At 37.7% G+C, this 20,694-nt stretch overlaps 1 protein-coding gene across 3 annotated transcripts in view; it reads right to left on the reverse strand.

Moving 5' to 3' along the window:
* TOM1L1 (target of myb1 like 1 membrane trafficking protein) overlaps positions 1-20,694 on the reverse strand; it is a 50,361-nt gene that overhangs the window by 2,000 nt on the left and 27,667 nt on the right. For all 3 annotated transcript variants that reach the window (XM_033089641.1, XM_033089642.1, XM_033089643.1), the window contains 7 exons: positions 18,591-18,724; positions 14,535-14,592; positions 14,026-14,143; positions 12,787-12,883; positions 6,450-6,501; positions 3,891-3,993; positions 3,378-3,459 (listed from right to left, as the gene is read on the reverse strand). In XM_033089641.1, the coding sequence (XP_032945532.1) occupies positions 3,378-3,459; positions 3,891-3,993; positions 6,450-6,501; positions 12,787-12,883; positions 14,026-14,143; positions 14,535-14,592; positions 18,591-18,724 (644 nt within the window). The remainder of the gene's footprint in view (positions 1-3,377; positions 3,460-3,890; positions 3,994-6,449; positions 6,502-12,786; positions 12,884-14,025; positions 14,144-14,534; positions 14,593-18,590; positions 18,725-20,694) is intronic.

Raw genomic sequence — 20,694 nt, forward strand, 5'->3', positions numbered from 1 at the left:
CTCTACCCTAAATCTTACATTATAGTTTTCTTAGATCCTAATGTTGCAATTCCCATGTATCTTAAAAATGTGTATTTTACATAATCAATTCATTTTACTTGTGATTTAATGAAAAATGTGGCTCAAATTTGGACAGTTTGCTTTCTGCTTTAAAAAAGCAAAAATGGTTCAGCTTTTCCTGGTTTCAGAACCTTTAAAAAATACGTTAATATTCCTTCCAGCTTATTTAACCATGTTATTACTCCAAACAGTAATAACTTGGGAGTTAGTCCAAACTCCCAAGCCACCGTTAGCGTATAACTATCATCTCTGTATTTTATATATACCATGTTTCTCCGAAAATAAGACCTAGCCGTACCTTCAGCTCTAATGCGTATCTTAGAGCAAAAATTAATATAAGACCCAGTCTTATTTTACTATAATATAAGGCCTGGTCTTTAATGTAATGTAATGTAATGTAATATAATATAATATAATATAATATAATATAATATAATATAATACAATACAATACAATACAATACCGGGTCTTATATTAATTTTTGCTCCAAAAGACGCATTAGAGCTGAGGGTCCGACTAGGTCTTATTTTCGGGGAAACACGGTAATATATAATTTTTCTATGGTATCATTCAATTCTTTATATATCTTATATGTCTGTGGCTACAAAATATATCTATAAACATGACATTGATATATACAATACATTGATATATACAGCAAAACATGGCTAAAGAAAAACTCATAAAAAGCACAGCATTATGAAGCCATGATCATCAACTTCATGAAGCCCCAGCATGGTTCAGAAATTTTAGTATGTTTCTGTAATAAGTTTCATTTTCCACAAAAATAATGCAGCCGCCTTCACTCCCCTCAAATCTCTGATCCCCCTCCTCTCATTCTCAATCAGAAATCTCACTACTTAATAAATGCCTTGATATAGAATTGCCTTATCTTCCCATTACTGAATCTTCAAATGTATTTTCATCTGCACCATTGTCTACTTCTGTGATCCTATCTACGCCTGGCTTTTCAAACACTTGACTCATTTAGTTATCCCCCTTCCCGAACTGAACCTTTCATCTGTCCCTCTCTACTAGATCCCACCCCTCATCATTCCTAGATGTTCCAGCATCTCCCACTGTATAAAACAATACAGTCCTTAATCCCATGTCTACTTACAGTAGTCACCTCAGTAACCCTCAAGCTGCCAAACCACTTTCCAGCAACGCTTCATGTTTACGTTTCCAGTGTCATCCGCCCTTACTGTCTCTACTCCCATCTCTTATTTCTTACCGCACTGGAATTTGGCTTCTATCCCCATCAATGTACCAAAATGGCTTTTAGTAAAATCACTAATGGTTTCCTATTACTTAATGCATTATCTAGTTTCCATTCCTCACCTTACTTGTCCTCTCAGTGATGTTCACCACTGTTGTGCACCCCCTTCTTTGTTTTCCAAATTGCAATTTCCACATCTAGTAATAGGTGCCCTGTTGCTCTCTTTGCTCTTGGCTTTGGCTTTTGTTTCCTTGAATGTGCCAAAACTCACTCTCCTCAGGGTCTTTGCACAAGTTGTTCCCTGGGCCTACAACACTGATTCTCAAACTTGTCATTCGACTAACAGTTGCTGGTCTCAACATTAATGTCACTTCCTCAAGCTTTCTCTAACCCTCATTTCAATTAGTTCTGGTTGTACACCGTGTAAAGTCACCATATTCTTTCCTGTTAGCCTGATTGAATTTCTGCCTCCACACTAGATTTAACCTTCACGAGGACAGGGAACATGTCTCTTGTTCAACATGATAAATTAAGTCTCAATCACTGTCCCTGGCAAAATAGTGTTCAATGCACTTGTTGAATGAATGAATCGTGTGTGTATATATGTACAATCTTTATTTATACTATATTGTATGGCCTGCAAGAGCAGAAATTCGTCACCTGGGGTTCATGGACAACCAGTGATGTGAAAATCCTAGAACTTTTCTGCAAGATTTTGTGCTTTTTCCTGGATGTTCCCTGGATTTCATGTGAGTTTCAAAGGAACTGAGACAACCCTACCCCCCAGAATGTAAGAAGCACAGTGGTAGAGAATTCCAAAGCTTCACCTCTCCTGATTTTTACTATCTATCTCACTTGTCGTATCTGTTGCACTTACAACAATTTACTTACAACAATCCTAATTAACTGGCATATAATAATACATTTTCCACTTCCTATTTGGATGCAGAAATTGATAAAAACATGCAGTTTCCAAACAGCATAACTAGTTTAACCAATTTCTAATTCCTTAAACTATTAATACATTCAGTGATACTTAATCAAGCAGAATAAACTAGGGAAATTTCAAGTCTTGCTAGGAAAAAATATCTAATGAACACCTAAGCCTGTTACTCATTAATTATTCTAAAATGGATCAGTACACTGCGGGTTTAAACCAGGGGGCAGAACCTCAAATGCCAACACGTGCCAAACAGATCAAATGAAAGCACACAAGAGGCCAGGTGGGGTCTGGTAGACTACAGAGCTTGCCTTGTCTTAAGGAGGCCGCCACTATTCAACTCCAACCTAAGGCTAACGTGGGAAAATGCAGGCCTGGTTCTAAAAGAATCCAGAGCTCCATGTATTTCTTGAAATAGCCCAGTTTTTAACTGTTGGCAATTAATCTTTAAGTACATTTTTAAAATTGTGCACAAGTCAAACAAAACACAGCTGTAGACAAGATATACCCTGCAGGCTGCCAATTTCTGAACAATGATTTCCATAAACTTGCTTTAATCATTTTTAACAATTTTGGAGGTAACCTTCAGTCAAAGTATATTGAAGTTCAAATGAGCCCACTGTCCCAGAAATATTTATATACACTTGAGCACGATGAAATCATACATAATGGTGCTTTAAAGATTTTAAGTAACTTTTACACTAATGCTTTATTAGTCCATTTTAAGCACACTGTCGTATGTAATGAAGACTAAACACAAGTTCTTGTAAGTTTTTTGGGGGATTAGTAGTCAACAGCTCAAATACTCCGTCAGTGTGGTGTTACTTATGTCATTCATCAGTGAACAGTGCCCTTCTCAAGCTGGAGAGAACCCGACTTTCTGCCAAAGCATCTACAAGGAATCCATGAATGCACATAATGGTTCCGGTTATTTCTTAATGTGCAACGCTAGCGTTTTTATTTTTCAGTCACTAGGCCGCGAACGGTAAGACCATTAAGAGCAACAGCTTCCATAAAACCTCATAAGTCATTTTTAATAAGGTCATCAATTTCTGCCAAGAGCTAAACAAAGTTAAATGTATAAACAAGCCCTGCTAGCTCTGCTACCAAAGGGATCCAAGACAAAAAATAAATTAATCATCTTGTAAATGACTTACTCTGTAGTGACAGCAGGAGCTAAGGGATCAAACTCCATTACCTCGTAGTAATTGGGTGGCTGGAGATCATTCTTTGTCATCGCTTTAGGCAAAGGGCAAAAAAAAATAAAGTGGTAAATACACATTGTGCTTTTCGAGGAAATATGCACAATTAGTATTCTTATGATTCAGACTTCAAACATTATGATCCTAACAAACACTGACAACCAGAAATAAATACACTGGTGTTCAATGCTACTCCCAAGTGCAACAAATCTATATACAACAAAAAGATTTCAAACTTCAACTAAAGGTTCATTTACCCTCAGTGTTCAAAATACAATATTCAGCACAACAGAAGCATGTTTACAATCTCCTAATGTCAGTCATAATGGTATTTGCCCTGAATTCACTCAAAATGCAAATAAACTGCTCTAATTTTTTCTCTATCTATTTATAATTACCATAAATCTCAGGCAGACTCCTATATTCTCACAATTTTTCCTTAGTTGATGCAAATAAAGTCTCAAATACCTGGATGATTGCCGGGCAAGGGTGGCAGTCCCTGGTTTGATGGTGTGGCTGGAATGGTCTGTAGACTAACAGGCTTTAATACTGAATTTGAATGTTCCGGAAACTGAAGAAAGCACAGTGCAAATTCAAACAAGCATTCTACAACAAGTTTATTATTATTATTATTTAGATTCCTAGGCTTCCAAGTGGCACTATTCCAAAGACCATATACTCTCAGCTGGACAAGATTTAGTAATTATGAACTTAGAAAATTACTAATTTCAGGTAATAATCACAAAATTTACTGTTTTTCTATCTGGCTTCATGCCCATTGCACCTCATTTCCTATATAAAACGTAAACTATAAAAAACCTTGTTGCTTTTTTTTAAAAATAAGCAGGTATATATGGCTCAGTCCAGAGTCTACTGTTTCACACTGATTATAAAATCTCCATTTCAAACAGGAAAAAAAAAATCTTGACTATAGAAAGGCATAAGGTGGTGACATGAAAACAGGACTGATGAGGTAAAGGTTTAAGTCATTATTAGAAATATCTCTTGTAATTTTCCTCATTGCACAGGTATATACTGGGTACTCACTAGAGGCCAGGCACTACAAATAGAGCAATAAATAAAACAGGCCAAATCCCTGCCCTCATGGAACAGAACATCAACGAAATGTAAACAGATATCCGATGGCATCTGGTCTAAGAAAAACAGCAGGGTAACAGGGAAAAGAGGCACTGAGGTGGAGGTGGGGGGGGAATGTTTCTGTGATCCTAGTGGACAAGCACCTACCTTGCCACGGGGGTCAACGAGCAGAGCCCTGTCTCTGAAGGGGGCCCTGTTATTATCGGAGAGGACATGACGTCATATGCTCTGAAGTGGAGGAGGCCAGTGTGGTTGGAGCTTTGTGAGCCAAGGGGGAAGGGTGGGGTTGGAGAGGTAATGGGAGGGGTCACATCAACATTTCAGGCTTTTACTGCATAACATGGATTGAGAAAGGGAATCCTGCGTGGGTTGACAGCACATGACTAGCATTACATGACTTTTTAAAAACGATTGCTCTGGTTTCTGTTGTGAGACGAGTGTGTGGTGGGCAGAGGAGCGGAGAGGGAGGTAAAGGCTGAAGCAGGGCAACCGTTAGGAGACCACTACAATAGCCATCTCGTGCCTTGGACTGGGAGGCAGGAAGGGAGCTGCTGAGCGTGGCTGGATAATGGATGTATTTTGAAGGTAAAAAGTAAAGGGTCAAACACTACTTTCCAAGCTTTTTGACCTGTGGAACTGAAATAGTGGAGTGGTCATTTACTGATGTGGAGAAGACTGCAAGAAGAGCAGGTTGGGAGCCGGAGCTGGTAAGACAGCAACAGGAGATGCTAAGTGGCAGGTGGATATATGAGTTGAGTTTAGGGGAGGAGCATGAGCTGGAGATACTAATTGTAAGTTGTCAGAATTTGCATCTTATTTCAAGAAAAGAGACCAAAAGCCCATGGAAGAATGAATGTAGATAGAGAAATCTGAAGCCTGAGCCCTGGGGTCTCCAACACTGAAACAGTAGTAGAGGAGGGCCAGCAAAGGAGATAGTCAAGACATGGAAGTGTGAGGCAAGAGAAGAACCAAAAATGAATGGTATCTGAAAGCCACATATGCAGAAAGGAGGAAGTGACTGACTGTCAATTCCTGCTAATAAGTCAGGTAAGAGGACTGAAAATTGCAGTACAGATTTGGTAATATGGAGGTCACTTCTGACCTTGACAAGAGCTATGCCAGTAGAGTGGAAAGGGTGAAAGCCCGTCTGAAATCTGTCAAAGAGAATGGGAGAAAAGATGTAGAGATAGCTAAAAACAACACTAAAGGAATTCTGGTCCTTAGTTTTCTTTCTAACAAAAGGGAGCCTCAATTTGTCTATCTTAAAAGATTAAAAAGACTTTCTCTGACATATTTCACTTAGTGTAATGCCCTTTAAATCTATCCATGTTGTCACAAATGGGAAGATTTCATTTTTTTGTGTGTGGCTGAGTAATATTCTATTCCATTGTATATAAGTACATCTTCTTTATCCATTCATCTATAAATAAGTCAGACAGAGAAAGACAAATACCATATGATTTCACTTATATGTGAAAGCTGAAAAACAAACTCATAGATACAGAGAACATTTTGATGGTTATCGGATGGGTGGGGGGTTGACGGATGGGTGAAAAGGGGAAGGGATTAAGAAGTACGAATTGCCAGTTACAGAAACAGTCACAGGGATGTACAGTACAGCATAGGAAATATACAATAACATTGTATGGTGTCACATGAGCGTTACTTATCGGGGTGATCACAAGTTATATAAATGTGTCATCACTATGTTGTACACATGAAACCAATATTGTATGTCAATGGTAATTGAAGAATAAGAATAATTTTTTAAAATAAAAGATTAAAAAGACGAAAAAATCCTAATAAGGGCCACATCAACACATTATAAATAATGAAACATTGAACAGGACATGAGAATGAATGAGCAGGAGTTCCTTTTTGGCCACCTGCTGACTAGGTGCACTGCCAGGGAAGGATTTCATTACTTACGTTCTCATATGTATGACCTGAGGCGACGTTCCGGCCAGTCCTTTGGGCAAACCTAGGATAGTGTGATAACAGCATGATTACCGTATAGTGAGAACATAAACGCAAAAAGTAAGACGACTTTCCTGGTCTAAAAATGCAACATAAAATGTACCTTCAGTTTGTACAAAAGTATTAATTTTACATAATAATGGCCATCTGGTTTCAGTGCCCACCAGGTCATGATGCTCAAATACCAGAGTCAAGACAAAGCACTTGGCAGTGGTAACCCTGAGAGGCAGAAGTGTGCACAGTACTTAGTAAAAACACAGCCTTCGGTCTTTCCATGATTAGCTACCACTCCGTCATTTCCTGAAGGATGAGGTAATGCAGAGTAGAGGATAGAAAGAAGTAGGGAAGATTCTGGTTCTGACTAAGATGGAGTAAACACACTTCAACCCGTCTCTCCCACTAAATGCATCTATGAAACCTGTACAGAATGCAGGGGGGCAACTATTTGAGGACTGAAATGTAAATAGTTACAGGCAGACTGAGAAAGTAGACCAGAATTTGAGTATCACTAAATCACTGGTGAACTTAACCATTTTTTCTCCTCTGCTATTCCCTAACTGAATGCAATGCAGCCTAAAACACAAAGGTGAGCAGTGAGGACAGACAGAGCTACGGGAGATGCCCTCTCATTCTCACTAAAGAAGAAAGAAGTGTGCTCAGAGAGTGTGTAAATCCCTCACTCCTTTTTCACCTCCTCTTCTCTGGTCTCTCACACCTCAAACCCTAGGCAATCCTCAGGTGGCTGCAGTGACATCAGGGTGAACAGAACCTGTAAGGGTTTTAAAACTGAATGAAGGGAACATTCCTCTCCAACAGACAGAACTGTGATCCCCAGAGGATGAGGTGAACCTCACGTGTTTCTTTTTTCCTTTCTGAGCCTCCATTTGTCCCAGACACAAGCAGTCAAGGAAACATACGGCATAGTAAACCTCCAGCTTTCTTACTGGAGAACTGAAAAGGGGCATCCCAGTAAGGCAAAGGACCAGAGAAGCCACAAAGAGGGAAGAATTCAGGAAAATAAACTCATGAAGTTGTTAAAGAAACCCTAGGCTCACCCTCGGATCTGTGTATCTGTGGATCTGATCCCAGTCAGGATGCCTAAGACAGAACCAAACACACAGCCTGACCACTGAGTGATGCATGTGTGAGACAGATCTGGATAGCACTGCAAAGGCTTTGAAGACTTATCTGCATGGGAACCCCAGCATCCAGAAGGCAGGTTAAAACTGTAGCAGGAACCTAACAAGGTTGTTTGCCCACTACTATCAAAATATCAACATTCTCAAGAACAGGATTTAAATAAGTTCAAGTGTCTCATAACATTAAAAATGTCTAATATACCATCCAAAATTACTAGACATAGGAAGCCCTGGGAACTTTTCAGATTGCAAGAGAAAAGACAAACCAACAGAGGTTGGTATCATGAGGACACAGATGCTGAAATTGTCTCAGATTTTAAAGCAATGCTTACACAAATGCTTCAACAAGCAACTGCAAACACTTGGGGGAAAATGGAAAAACAGAAGTCTCAGCAAAGAAACACAAGATGAAGAAGTGTCAAATGGTAATTTTAGAATTGAAAAATACAGTAATTGGAAAAAAAATTATAGAAAAAAATTATAATTTAGAATGAGCTCAATAACCAAATGGGAACGACAGAGGAGTAGTCAGTGAACCTGAACACAGAAATTATCCAACCTAAAAAACAGAAAGAATCAGAAATGAACAGAACCCTCGATCTATGAGACAATGACAACAGATCAAACATTTGTGTCATCAAGAAGGACAAGGCTGAGGAAGATTAACTTGCCATTAACATCCCAGAAGGATAGCAGAAAGTGTGTAGTGCTGAAAAACTATTTGAGGAAATAAAGGCTGAAAACGTCACAAGTTTGGTGGAAGACATAAACCCAACAGATTCAAGAAGTTCAGTGGAGTAGGTTGAATGGTGGCTCCCCAAAACTTATGCCCTTGTCCGAATTCCTGGAACCTGTGAATGTTACCTTATTTGGAAAAGGGGTCTTTGAAGATGTAATTAAGGATCTTGAGATGACGATATCATCCTGTATTATTCAAATGGACCCTACATCCAATGGCAAGTGAGCTTAAGAGAAAAGCAATGGAAATTTTAGACAGAGGAGTAAACAATGTGAGGGTGGAGGCCAAAAGAGTGATGAGGCAACAAGCCAAGGAAAGCTGACAGTCACCAGAATCTGGAAGAGGCAAATGGCTACTCCTCTTCTCCTGAAGGGAGCTGAATTTCAGACTTCTAGCCTCCAGAACTATGAGAAAATAAATTCTCGTGCTTTTAAACCACCCAGTTTGTGGTAACTTTTTTATGGTGGCCACAGATAATTAGTATACTCAGCACACCAAAAACAGAAAAACCAATAAAAATCCATGCCCAGATACATCATAATCAAACTGTTCAAAATTAGGAAAAATTAAAAATTCTTGAAAACACAGCTAGAGAAAACACAGTATCTATAGAGAACAACAATTTGAATAAATGTAGGTTTCTCACTAAAAACCATTTAGGCCAGAAGAGAGTAGAGCAATGTTTTTAAAATGCTGGCAGAAAAGAACTTTCAACCCAGAATTCTCTATCCAGTGAAAATATCCTTCAGGAACAAACATGAAATAAAGACATACTCACATGAATTAAAACTAAGAGATTTTCACTGCCAATTGACCTGCTCTAAAAGAATGGCGAAGGGAAATTACACCAGAAAAAAATAAAAGAACAGAAATGGTAATTATTGGGTAAAGAGACTTTGAGTCTTCTTGAGTTCTTTAAGATATATTTGTGAGTTGCAAGCAAAAATTCTAACACTGTCCACTGGTATTTTTTTCCCCAGTATATATAAATGTAATATATATGATCACTATAATATAAAAGAGGGATCTATATGGTGATAAGGTTTCTATATTTCACTTGAAGTGGTAAAATACTGGTCCCAAATGGCCTTAAAAATTATGTATATTACAATCCCTAGAGCACCCAGTCGCCCCCCCCCATATATAAACTATACAAAAATACAGTCAAAATCATAATAGATAAAATGGAATACTGAAGACATTCAAATAATCAAAAGTAGGAAGCAAAAACAAACAAACAAAGGGAATAGAAAACAAATTACATAAATAAAAAAAGAAAAAAGAAAAATTACGTAATGATAGAACTAAATCCAAATATTTAATCACATTAAATGGAAACTGTCTAATCAAACATAGGAATTATGGGAACACATAAAAATGTGTGCCACAACTATATGCTATCTATAAAAGTCTCACTTCAAATATTTTGATATAGTTCAGAGTAAAAAGATGGAAAAAGACATACTACACAAGCACTTATCAAAAGCAAGCTAGAGTGGCTATATTAATATCAAAGTAGACATCAGGACAAAGAAAATTACAAGGGACAAAGGGACATAATTATAAAAGGGTCAATTCACCAAGAAGACAATCCTGAATGCATATGCACTTAATAACAGTTTCAAAATACATAAGGCAAACACCAATTTTATACCTTTTCAAAAACATTACATACTGTAAGATTCTATTTAGAGGCTATTCTCAAAAAGAAAACTACAGTGATAGAGCACAGATTAATGGCTGCTGAGAGTTGGGGGTAAGGGGGTATGACAATAAAAGTACAGCACAAGGGAGTTTTTTGGGGTGATGGAACTATTCTGTATCCCAACTGTGGTGGTAGTTACATGAATCTATACATATGTTAAAATTCATAGAATTGTACACCAAAAAAGTGGGGGGATGGTCAATTTTACCGTCAGGACATTTTTTAAATAAAATTAAAGTGCAGAAAGAAAAAAGAGCAGGTACTGCGACCCACTTGAATTTAAATCTTTATTCATTAGTTGGGTAACCTTTACAAGTTAATCTTCCTTAGCCTTGGTTTCTTCATTTGTAAAATGTGAATGAGGTGGTACCTACCTCAGGCCTATTGTAAGTACTAAAGTTATCAGTAAGCATTTGTTATTCTTCTTAGCCTGTTGCCTGATACGAAGTGGACTATAAATATGACCTATGACTTTATCCCGTCATCACTGTTTTCCAAAGATCATTTCTGTTATGACTAATTCCATCACTTATTTGTTCTGTGATGAACAAATTTGACTGCAAACACAGGCGATCGGGGGGAATCTCAAGACTGTAAAACATCTGGGTGACTGATTTCGCTTCTACTGCTGAATCAGAATTTCTGGGGGCCAGCAATTTTTCACTTTTCAATAGCCAGCAAAGTGATTTTTATGCACATTCAAGTATGCAATCCACGAGATTACCAATTAAATAAGCAGCTATTAGCTAGAATTTGATCTTTTTATGAGTTTTATAGAATTTTTTTTGTAATGGGATTTCATGTATATATTTATTCTTTCTCATATTACCCAACAAGATTTGCAGGTTAAAGGAAAACAAAATCAGCTACTTTGGACCCCATTGTTTACGAAGCAACTTCACTGAAGTTCTGCATTTCAACATTTAGTTACATCCCATGTAGTCAAGAGCAGAGGTAGCCAACCTAAGGTACTGACCCAACCTGGTGGCTCATGAGATAGCCATTGACACCCAATCATTCCCCAGCACAAGAATTGTTCTTTTCTACTCTTCTGCCCTTACACTTTGTTTTTGATTCTCCTTTCTCATTCTCCTCCCTCTGTCCCACCCCCTCTTTAATACAGAAAAGTAACATTTAAAAATATCTAAATCCACTGATATAAAAAACACAGCCAAGATGTTATTGAGTGAAAACCCTAAGCAAGGTTCAGAACAGTGTATACAGTATTCTGCCTTTTATTTAATAAAGGAGAAAAAATTCATATTCATATTTTAAAGACACTTTGGAAGGATAAATAAGAAACTAACAGAGTGGTTACCTGGGTGGGAGCAGGTGTGACGTGAGGGGAGGGGTACTAGGAAGGGTGGGGTGGAACGGGATCGAGTATCGTCCTTGTACATCTTTTTGTATTGTTTTGATATCTGAATCACGGAAATGAATTGCCTATTACATTAGAATATAGGCTGCGGTATAACGCAAATCCAACTCCTGTTTCTTTTTTGCTCTATCTACTTTAGCCTGCCTCTTCCTGACCTTCAGTAACCACACTTTTTTAGTTGCTTCTGCATCCTTCTTGTGTTTCTTTATGCAAATATTACTGTATATATGATTTCCCACTTTGTCATACAAATGCAGGATAGTATACACACACTGCATTGTACCTTTTTTCACTGAAAAATAAATATACTGGTGACTGTCCCTCACACAGAGTATTTACTTTTTCCTCCGGCTTTATAATACAGTGTGTAGATGTTTATTTAACTAGTCCCCAACTGATGGGTACTTGAGTTGTTTCCAATTACTAGCTACTGTCCAAATGTTGTAAAGAATAATCTTGTAAACACCCCATTTTGCATAAATGAGTATCAGTTCCTAGAAATGAGATTCCATGGCAAATGGAATCCATGAGATTCCATAGAAATGAGTTCCATGGCAAATACTTTATAATTTTAATAAATATTGCCATTTGCCCCTCATAACTGTAATTTTGTGATAGTATCTGCCTTTCCACAGCCAAAAAAGCATAACAAACATTTTTGCCAACCTGTGATGTTAAAAAAAAGTCTTAGTGTAGTTTAATTTATAGTTCTGTAGCTACAAGTGAGATTGAGCATTACTGCATATGTTTACAGGTCATTTGTATTTCTTTTTTGGTGAATTATGAGTTCATCTGCTCCCTAAGACTCAGCCTTTCCTCCTGTAAAATGGGAATAATGGTAACAGCACTGACCTAAGAACTTTTGCAAAGATTAAATGAAATAAACAAAAACAGCTTAGCAAAGCACCTGGCACATTACAAGTTCTCCGTAATTGGTGTGGCCATTACTCTTAATGATTTTGAACCTCATTTTTCTTCCCTTTCCTTTGTCATTGTATTTCCTCTACTTCCTGCTCCTACTTTAAAAATAACAGAAACAGAGGTAATTTATTGAAGGCTTATCATCTACCAAACGGTGTATTAGGAGATACATACAGCATCCCACTGAATCTTTGTGAAAATCCTAGGAAGTATTCTTAGAAGAAAAATGAAGGCTCACACTAGGTAAGTATCTTACCTAAGGTCACACAGCTAGGAGGAAGTAGTGTTGAAATTCTAACTTAGGTCTGATTCCTAAATCTCTACTTTTCCTATTATGTCATGTTTTCTGAAGTATGAGAAATCAGAATGAGATGGTATTCGTTCTGGGGTATTACTGACATACTTACAGGGGTGTTTCTGTATTTTCCGAGGCTAGCAAATCCACCTGTGGATGAAGACTGGGTTGCGAGTTGTTGGTTACAATGGGACGTGGAGAGCTGAAATCTAGAACACAAAATAGAACTTGTTGGCTTTAAAACACTTTTGTCAGTAATTTGTTCTTTTGGATTTTCCACAGTACAAAAAAAAAAAAAAAATTGAAGCGAGGAGATATTTGTCACCATAAAATCATGGAGTTTCCTTAAACAGAAATTAAAGAGCATCATATATAGTAGTTGGAAAGAGAGAAATTCCTTGCCACATGGAAAAGGTAACAAATGTTATTGTACTGGGTTTTCTAAAGTCCCAAGCTGATCCAGAATGAAAGGGATTTTATGTCTTGTTCTGCCAACCACAAAAGTAAAAATCTACTGTACATACAGAGGTCTACCCTCACCTCCCCAAACTCTTAACTCCCCATCCTAAGTGAGACACCCCAAAGAGAATAATTATTTCCCCACCTCTGAAAATGCCCAATAAAAACTCAAGAAAACTTCAATATAATGAACTCCACACATCCCACTGGTCTACATAAGCAAGCAGCTAACATTTTAGAAATGAAGTTATAAGAAAAACACAAATTCAAAGAGTATTTTGACTCTGGAAAACCTAATATAACAGAAAAACAAACTGACTTTAGATTGGCAAAAACTTCTGGATTTCAGCATTTTCCACTATCCTTATTTTGTAATTTACCAAAACCTTTTGGGAATAAGGATAGCAGGAGATAACAAATTAGATAAGATAGGTAACCCTAAGCCTACAATGCATTTTATAAACATTATTCATTTACCTTCACAGAAACCCATTAAAGGAACCACTGTTCTCACTTTATAAAGTAGGAAAGTCTCAAAGTTTAGGTGGCTAAGAGGTGGCAAAAGTGGGATTTCATCTTGGACTTCTCTGACTCGAAAGCCTGTGTTTTCTCCTCTACATTTCACCACCATGCAGATCAGGCCTCATAATTCCTGAATTTCTCTATCTACATCAGTTCCTTAGCTGATGTGATATGGCAAAGAATATCCTGTGATATAGCTGTGATATGGCAAAGAAACCCAAAGATAACTGTGTGGGTTCAGAGTAGATTTAAGTTCTCCGACAGTCAAACTGACTCAGTCCTTCTCCGGTTGCATTAAAGCATGAAACCAAAGAGACATGTTTCACATCAAGCTCTTCTGCGGGTCGAAAAGACCCGCGTGCTTACTTACTTAAGTCTGAAAGCTGAGCATTCATGGCGTTGAGTTCCCCTACAGTGGCCCCTTGATTCGGAGGGCTGGGGCTTAGGTCAAGAAGCTCATAGGATGGGGCAGAAGGATTACTGGTAGTCTAAAATAAAGCAAACAAAAACATAATTTAGAAAAACTGTGTCAGGTGGTTTACCACAGCTTTCTCCCCGCAAATTTTCCTTTGGAGAAAGGAAGATCCTATTTGGATGCATCTTGAAGGATAATTCTCCTCCATTCAGGAGGCAACACTAGTACTAATCACATCTCACCATCTATATGTATCCTTCCTTAATTAGAGCATCTTCTTATGACCTTCTTAATAACTTAGTAACATCAAGTTATTAAGGCAAATATTCTACACCAAAACCACTCCAAATCATTAGTGAATGTCTCCTCTTTTTTAAGACGTATTTTAACACAAACCTTGATCCTTACTATACAATTTATATGATGTTCAATTGTTTATTTAAAAAATTTTTCTAATAACTTACATTGGTGTCTTCCCTCTGGTTATTTTGCTCCAAAATCCTTTGTTGGTTTCTAGTGAACCTGTTCAAATTAGCAAAATGTAAGTATTTAAAAGAAAACATATGAAAATGCTGCAAATTTAACAAATTATTAATATGCAAATATTTAGGAACAAAGACAAATCAGCCTCATCCCAACTCATTTCCCAATAAAGTACTTTAATAACTTTTTCCCAGTTTGTAGAGATAAGAATGCCTTTAGAGAAAACTGCAAGAAAATGGAAAAGTAGTAATATTAACAATAATTCCATCACCTAGGAAATGGTTCTTAACCGTTTCTATCATCTAATGGTCCCTTACCATTATGATGTATTTACTTCCAGCATATTTTTCTATAAGTTAATCTATTTTAAACTTGATATTGATATTGTATTTTACATAATTCTGTTTCAAATTCAATTATTTTGCAAGCATTTTTCTAGTTATTCAGAAATACAGTTTAGTGGCTGCATATTTTACCTTATGGACACATCACATATTTAATTATTCTCATCATTCCCAAATACTTAAGGTGTTTCCAATTTTGCCATTATAATTTCCTATAAAAATCCTAATACATTTAATTATTTTCACTAGTTATCTTCATTTTTATATTTAATGCCTACTAAAAATATTGACCTTTTATCACTTTTTAAAATTTTACACTGCTCATACACTTGGGAGGGTCGTAAAGTAGGAGCAGTTAAATAACACATAAAAGAACAGGTTTCAAAGAATAGTGAAGTTGAAGGTAGAAGTCCAAGGTTCAAGTGTCATTATTATTAAGTAGCTATATAACTATGAATATGACTTCTGGGTCCTCAGTTCTCCACCTGCTGAAAGAGAATAACAACATTTGAACCATTCCTCAAAAAGTCATTCTCAGTGGCGAGATATCAATAGACAATACAGGTGGATGAATGTGGAAATGCTATGCAAATTAAGAGTTTCCTTAGAAACATATTATATTGCTATGGACATATTGATTCCATGAGTCTAACCACTTAGAGGTCTAAAAACTTACAGTCAACCAGAACATGCACTTGGGTTTAAAGTTTTTCCCTTTCTAAAATATACATTTTTTTCCTTCTGTGTACTTATGGCATTGGCTTCTTGTATGCTAGGTAGTTATGTTCTGGGTATGGACAACCTTCACAGGTCAAGCGTTGAGTAACAAACTTCCATTTCCTATTTACACACCTACTCCCTGGATGTAACCAGTGGAGACTTGTGGGGATGTCAGAATAGGGTGAATGTACTTTGCAGGTGGAATGGATTGGAACCTTTGGCCAACAGAGGGCAGACTGTGATAGGCAGATGATGCTCCCAAAGATACCCACGTGTTAATCAATAGAAGTGAGTAAGTTAGATTAGATGGCAAATGGAATGAAGGTTGCTCATGAGCTGACATTAATAGGGAAATTACCCTGACTCTCCAGATGAGCCCAGTGTAATCACGAAGGTCCTTAAACGTGGATGAGGGAAGCAGAAGAGAAAGCAATGCCCTTAAGGGTGTCCAAAATGCCACTTTAGGAGGATGTAAGATGGACCTGACCGCACGATGTTAGCTTTGAAGATGGAGGAAAGGGGTCACGAGTCAAGGAAAGTGGGTGGCCTCTAGAAGCTGGAAAAGTTCAGGAAATGTATTCTTGAGAGCCTCCAAAAAGAAATGTAGCCATTAACACCCTGATGACAGCCCAGTGAGACCCATTTCAGACTCTTAACAGCAAGATAATAAGTTTACGTCAGTGTAAGAACTAAGTTTGTGGTAATTTGTTCCAGTGGCTATAGGAAACTAATACACAGGACTAGTATCTTTTCTAGAGGCAAGAATTTCTGTCTGAATCTTAAGACTTAAGTGTTTCTGTCTCAATTGACTACAGTTGCTTTTGGCACACATGGTTCAAAGCTACATCAGAATGAGCCGTTCACAGAAGTAATCCAATCTCCTGATACCTAGACCAAATAAACACACATTCCCTTCAGAGGAAGCTTTTAGTCACCGGCCTTAACGGTTTGTTAACAGAATTCTCCAAAATGAAAACCAGAAGACGGCATTCCACTGAAAACCATGTGGTTTTCCTTAGACATTTTTCCACTTACAAAGATTTATACCACAGAAAACAAAGGGTAAGGGCTGTGAGTTTGCTCAGTGCTAAGAGAACACCAGTCACGAGGCTCGCATCTCTGGCCGAAGCCTTGTCATCACTTCATATTAATGGTTGCTGTCTCTGAAAGGCAGTAAATATGAGAGAGCGAAGGAAAGAGCTTATTTTGTAGCTTTTGGTTTTACTTCACTGATTCTCTTGGTTCATTCGTGATCGGTGGGGGGGAAAATCTAGTCAATAAATTAAAAGGCTCAGTGGGATGTTAAAGGGGAGGAGAAAGACAAAAAATTAACATTTAATGAGTATCACTGTGCTAGTACTCCAGTAGGTACTTCTATATACATTATCTTATTTGATTTTCAAAACAAGAACAAAAAAGAAAACCCTCCAAATAAGTAGTACTTTCCTCTTTAACAGGAGGAAAAAAAACCAAAAAAACCCCTAAGCCTTAGAAAAGTTAAGCAACTTGTCTGAAATCATCGGCAAGAATTGATCCGGGACTATTCTGTCACTGGTATCATTCTTCAGCAGCTGGTTGGAAATATAGCCACTGTGCAACTACATATTCCCAGTAATTCTCAGCAGAAACAGTGTCCCTAGGTTGTCTCAAAATGCCACTTTAGGAAGAACATGCTGGCATTTAGAATAGGGACAGGGAACACTGTCCCACCCAAAATGCCAATTCCACGCCTATTGAGAAACACAGACCTAGGAAAGTGTGAGACTCTCCAAGTCTGTGAGATTCCTATGATAGGAAGGCCTAGGGATAGGTTTGGAAAGCGATCAGGAGACTTGTCTGGAGCTACGTTTTTAGACTGAGGAAAAAGCCACCTGTCAATCAAACTACGTTGCAGCTCTTTGGGGCTGGGTTCTGGATGCACACTCTCTCCCCAGGTCTATCCGTACTTTTCCATAGCTTCATAAACCATACCTCCTCTTGCTCTGCTCCATTTTTAGTCAACCCCACTCATACTGTCATTCTCAGCTTAGATGGCACTTCCTCATAGAAGCTTCATTCTCCCAACCTGGATTAAGTCCCGCTGTGATACTCACCAAACAGACCACCTGTACTTTTGTTTCAATGCATTGATTTTGATTTCCAAGTGTGTATATTTATGATTTAAGGTGTTTTCCTGACTATAGACTTGACTATCAACCATCAGTTATAGGCTGCTAATTTCATGAATGAATACATGAGTTAGAAACAACTTAAATGCCTAATAAGTGAACTGTGAGAGAAACACAGACCATTATGCAGCTATTAAAAATAATGGTTTCCCAAAAGCATTTAAAACCACAGGATACTCAAATATTTGTTATGCAGTGAATATGTAAAATCGAGGGGAGGAGCAAAAGTATGTGTTCTTTATGGGAACACAACTATAAAAAATTCAGAAAAAAACTATATTAGTGACTAAGTTATGAGTATTTAAATTTTTTCCTTTGGTATTTTTCTGAATGGAAATTAAAAAAAAAATCTATGTTCATATACAAAATTTCCTCACTGGCTGCTCCAGTTTTTCATAGACTATTTTCTCCATATAAAATGTTCTCCCTTCTTCTCTTTCCATATTCTTCTCCATCTCACACTTTGGATAAACCTAACTTTCACTGAGATGCTTCGTTTATACCATTCACTGATTTGAGAATCTATGATGTGCTCAGTGCACACAATATTAGGTGAATAAAATCCAGGCCCCATGCAGAGGTTCGGCAGCCTGAGAATATCCAAGAATGCGCTTAACACTGCCCGGGGACGCTCTCATCTTGCAAACCATATCATAAGCTCCCAGAAGGCCAAGACCAAGGAGGAAGGTGGCCTTGTTCTGAACTTGTTTTTGGTCTTCCTGAGTGTTCGCCTTATAGGCCCTCTGTTAAGAATGCTGAGTAACTGGTGGTGAAAGCAGAACTGGAGAAGGAAGGGTCTGCTCACCTCTCATATCCAAGAATGGCATTATTCAAATCCTCATTCACTTGAATTAGCTCAATAGTTACGTCTTCATTCTCCACCACAACAAGCAGGTCCATGATCCTCTCCTGCATCTCCCGACCGATCTTATAAAGTTTCTGTCAAAGAAAAGAGAGAGATGTCTTCTTCTTCCATGCTAGAAATGTTCTATAAAGACAACGAATTCACCAATTTGTATACACCTGTGATCACCTCCACCCGGAGTCACCTATGGGAGATTAACCAAACTATTTAACTACGGACAAATCATCCTTCCTATTAGAAGGTAATGAGTTATAAAAGATTTTCCTCAAAAATCAAAATAGATGTCACCCGGACAAACTGGTACACTGCACGTAATGCTGCGCTAGAAATTAGAAGCAGAGCATGGGACTTCTAGATGGACTGCTTCTTAGCTGTCCTGTTAGGGGAAAAAAAAAATCACTTGTTTTCAAAATCTCTACTTTCTCATTTGATAAATGAAAATTATACAATCTTGCACATCTGTCTCAAGGGTTGACATTAAAATCAAATGAGACGTGCATAGTGAGGAACTCTATAGTGATAAAATAGTACTACGTGAAACACAGAATGCTATTGTCATTCTTAGTAGTCGTGGAAGAAAGAAGTACCTCACATACATTTATTTATAGCACCAAGATTTTCCTATTGCGTTTTACTTGAATAAATATTTAATATTTACAGCTACATTATATTCCAAGATTAACTGAAGCAAAATTGAAAAAAAACTAGTCATGGATAATACCCTTCTTTGGATGACCTAGCATCCCTGTAGTAAGCCATGGCTCCACTCCCCAAACCAGCTGTTTCCCATAAGCCCAGAGGCACCTAAAGCAGAGGTACTGATTCATAATCTCTGGGGCTGAAGGCCTGGAAATCTACAGTTTTTTAACAAGCATCCCAAGTGTTTCTTATATACACTGACATGTGAAAACTGCTGCCTTACAACTTCCTTCCCCGTGGCAAACCTCCAAATCAGCCTGAGGAGCATAAAACTGATAGTAATATTTCTTCAAACCCAACTTGGCTAGACTCTTTCCATGTCATAGTTTATTAACATCGTGTAAAAACACAGGGATGTTTCCCCTTTCAAAAGGAAAGCAGAACTTGCTAAATCATCACACTGTTACATTATCTGATTTTTTTTCCCCTTGAGGAAGGCCCGCTGAAAATATGGACGCTTCACAAAACCATTTAGAATCTCAAACAATCTATTACAAGGCCCCTGACAGGAAATCTCTAAATAAATACATCAAACCATTCCGAGCTGGCATTTAGACTCAAAGGTAAAAGCCACTACCCTCCACAAAATCGTAACAAAAATATTTAGAAAAGAAAATGAAAAGGGGAAAAACGTGAGACAGACAGATAGATGAGAGATTCTGGGTTTTATACTTGAAACATGCAGCCGGAAAAACTGTCCTATTGGCGAATGATGTGGCCACTATCAGCAGGGTTAACCAGCTTTTTTCTTAATGGTCCAGATATTAAAATAGTTTCTGCTTTGTGGGCCATATGTTCTCTGTCAAAAGGGCCCAACTCTGCAGTCCCACAGGAAAGCAACCATAAACTATATATAAACAAATGGGTGTGGCTATATCCTAATAAAACAAAGACAGATGACAGGCTAAATGGGGCTCGCGCTGGGCTCCTGGTATGGAGCAGAGAAAACAGTCTTAAGACTCAGTAGACCAAAGGCCTTTCACATACACCTGCGACATGGGATTTAGTTACACTTTAGCCTGGTTTTTTTTTTTTGTTTTTTTCTTCCATCTATAAAACCAGGATAACAACAACTATCTTATACAGTTTTAAGAATAGGAAATGGTGTAGTTGAAACCCTAAGTGTCTGGCATACAATGAGTAGTCAATAAATGTATTGTGGTTACGTAAGGAGGTATCACTAGAAGCTTAGACAATTAATACGATCCTGGAATATTCACGCCACTACCCAGGACCCAATATTATACAAAGGAAAGAGCTCAAAACAGCATGTTATACAATCCCCATGATGAAGGAGAACATTTCCTTTGTTCTTGCGTTCGTTGAGTGTACAGAAATGGTTCTT

The sequence above is a fragment of the Rhinolophus ferrumequinum genome, chromosome 21, assembly GCF_004115265.2.
Source record: "Rhinolophus ferrumequinum isolate MPI-CBG mRhiFer1 chromosome 21, mRhiFer1_v1.p, whole genome shotgun sequence".
NCBI lineage: Eukaryota > Metazoa > Chordata > Mammalia > Chiroptera > Rhinolophidae > Rhinolophus > Rhinolophus ferrumequinum.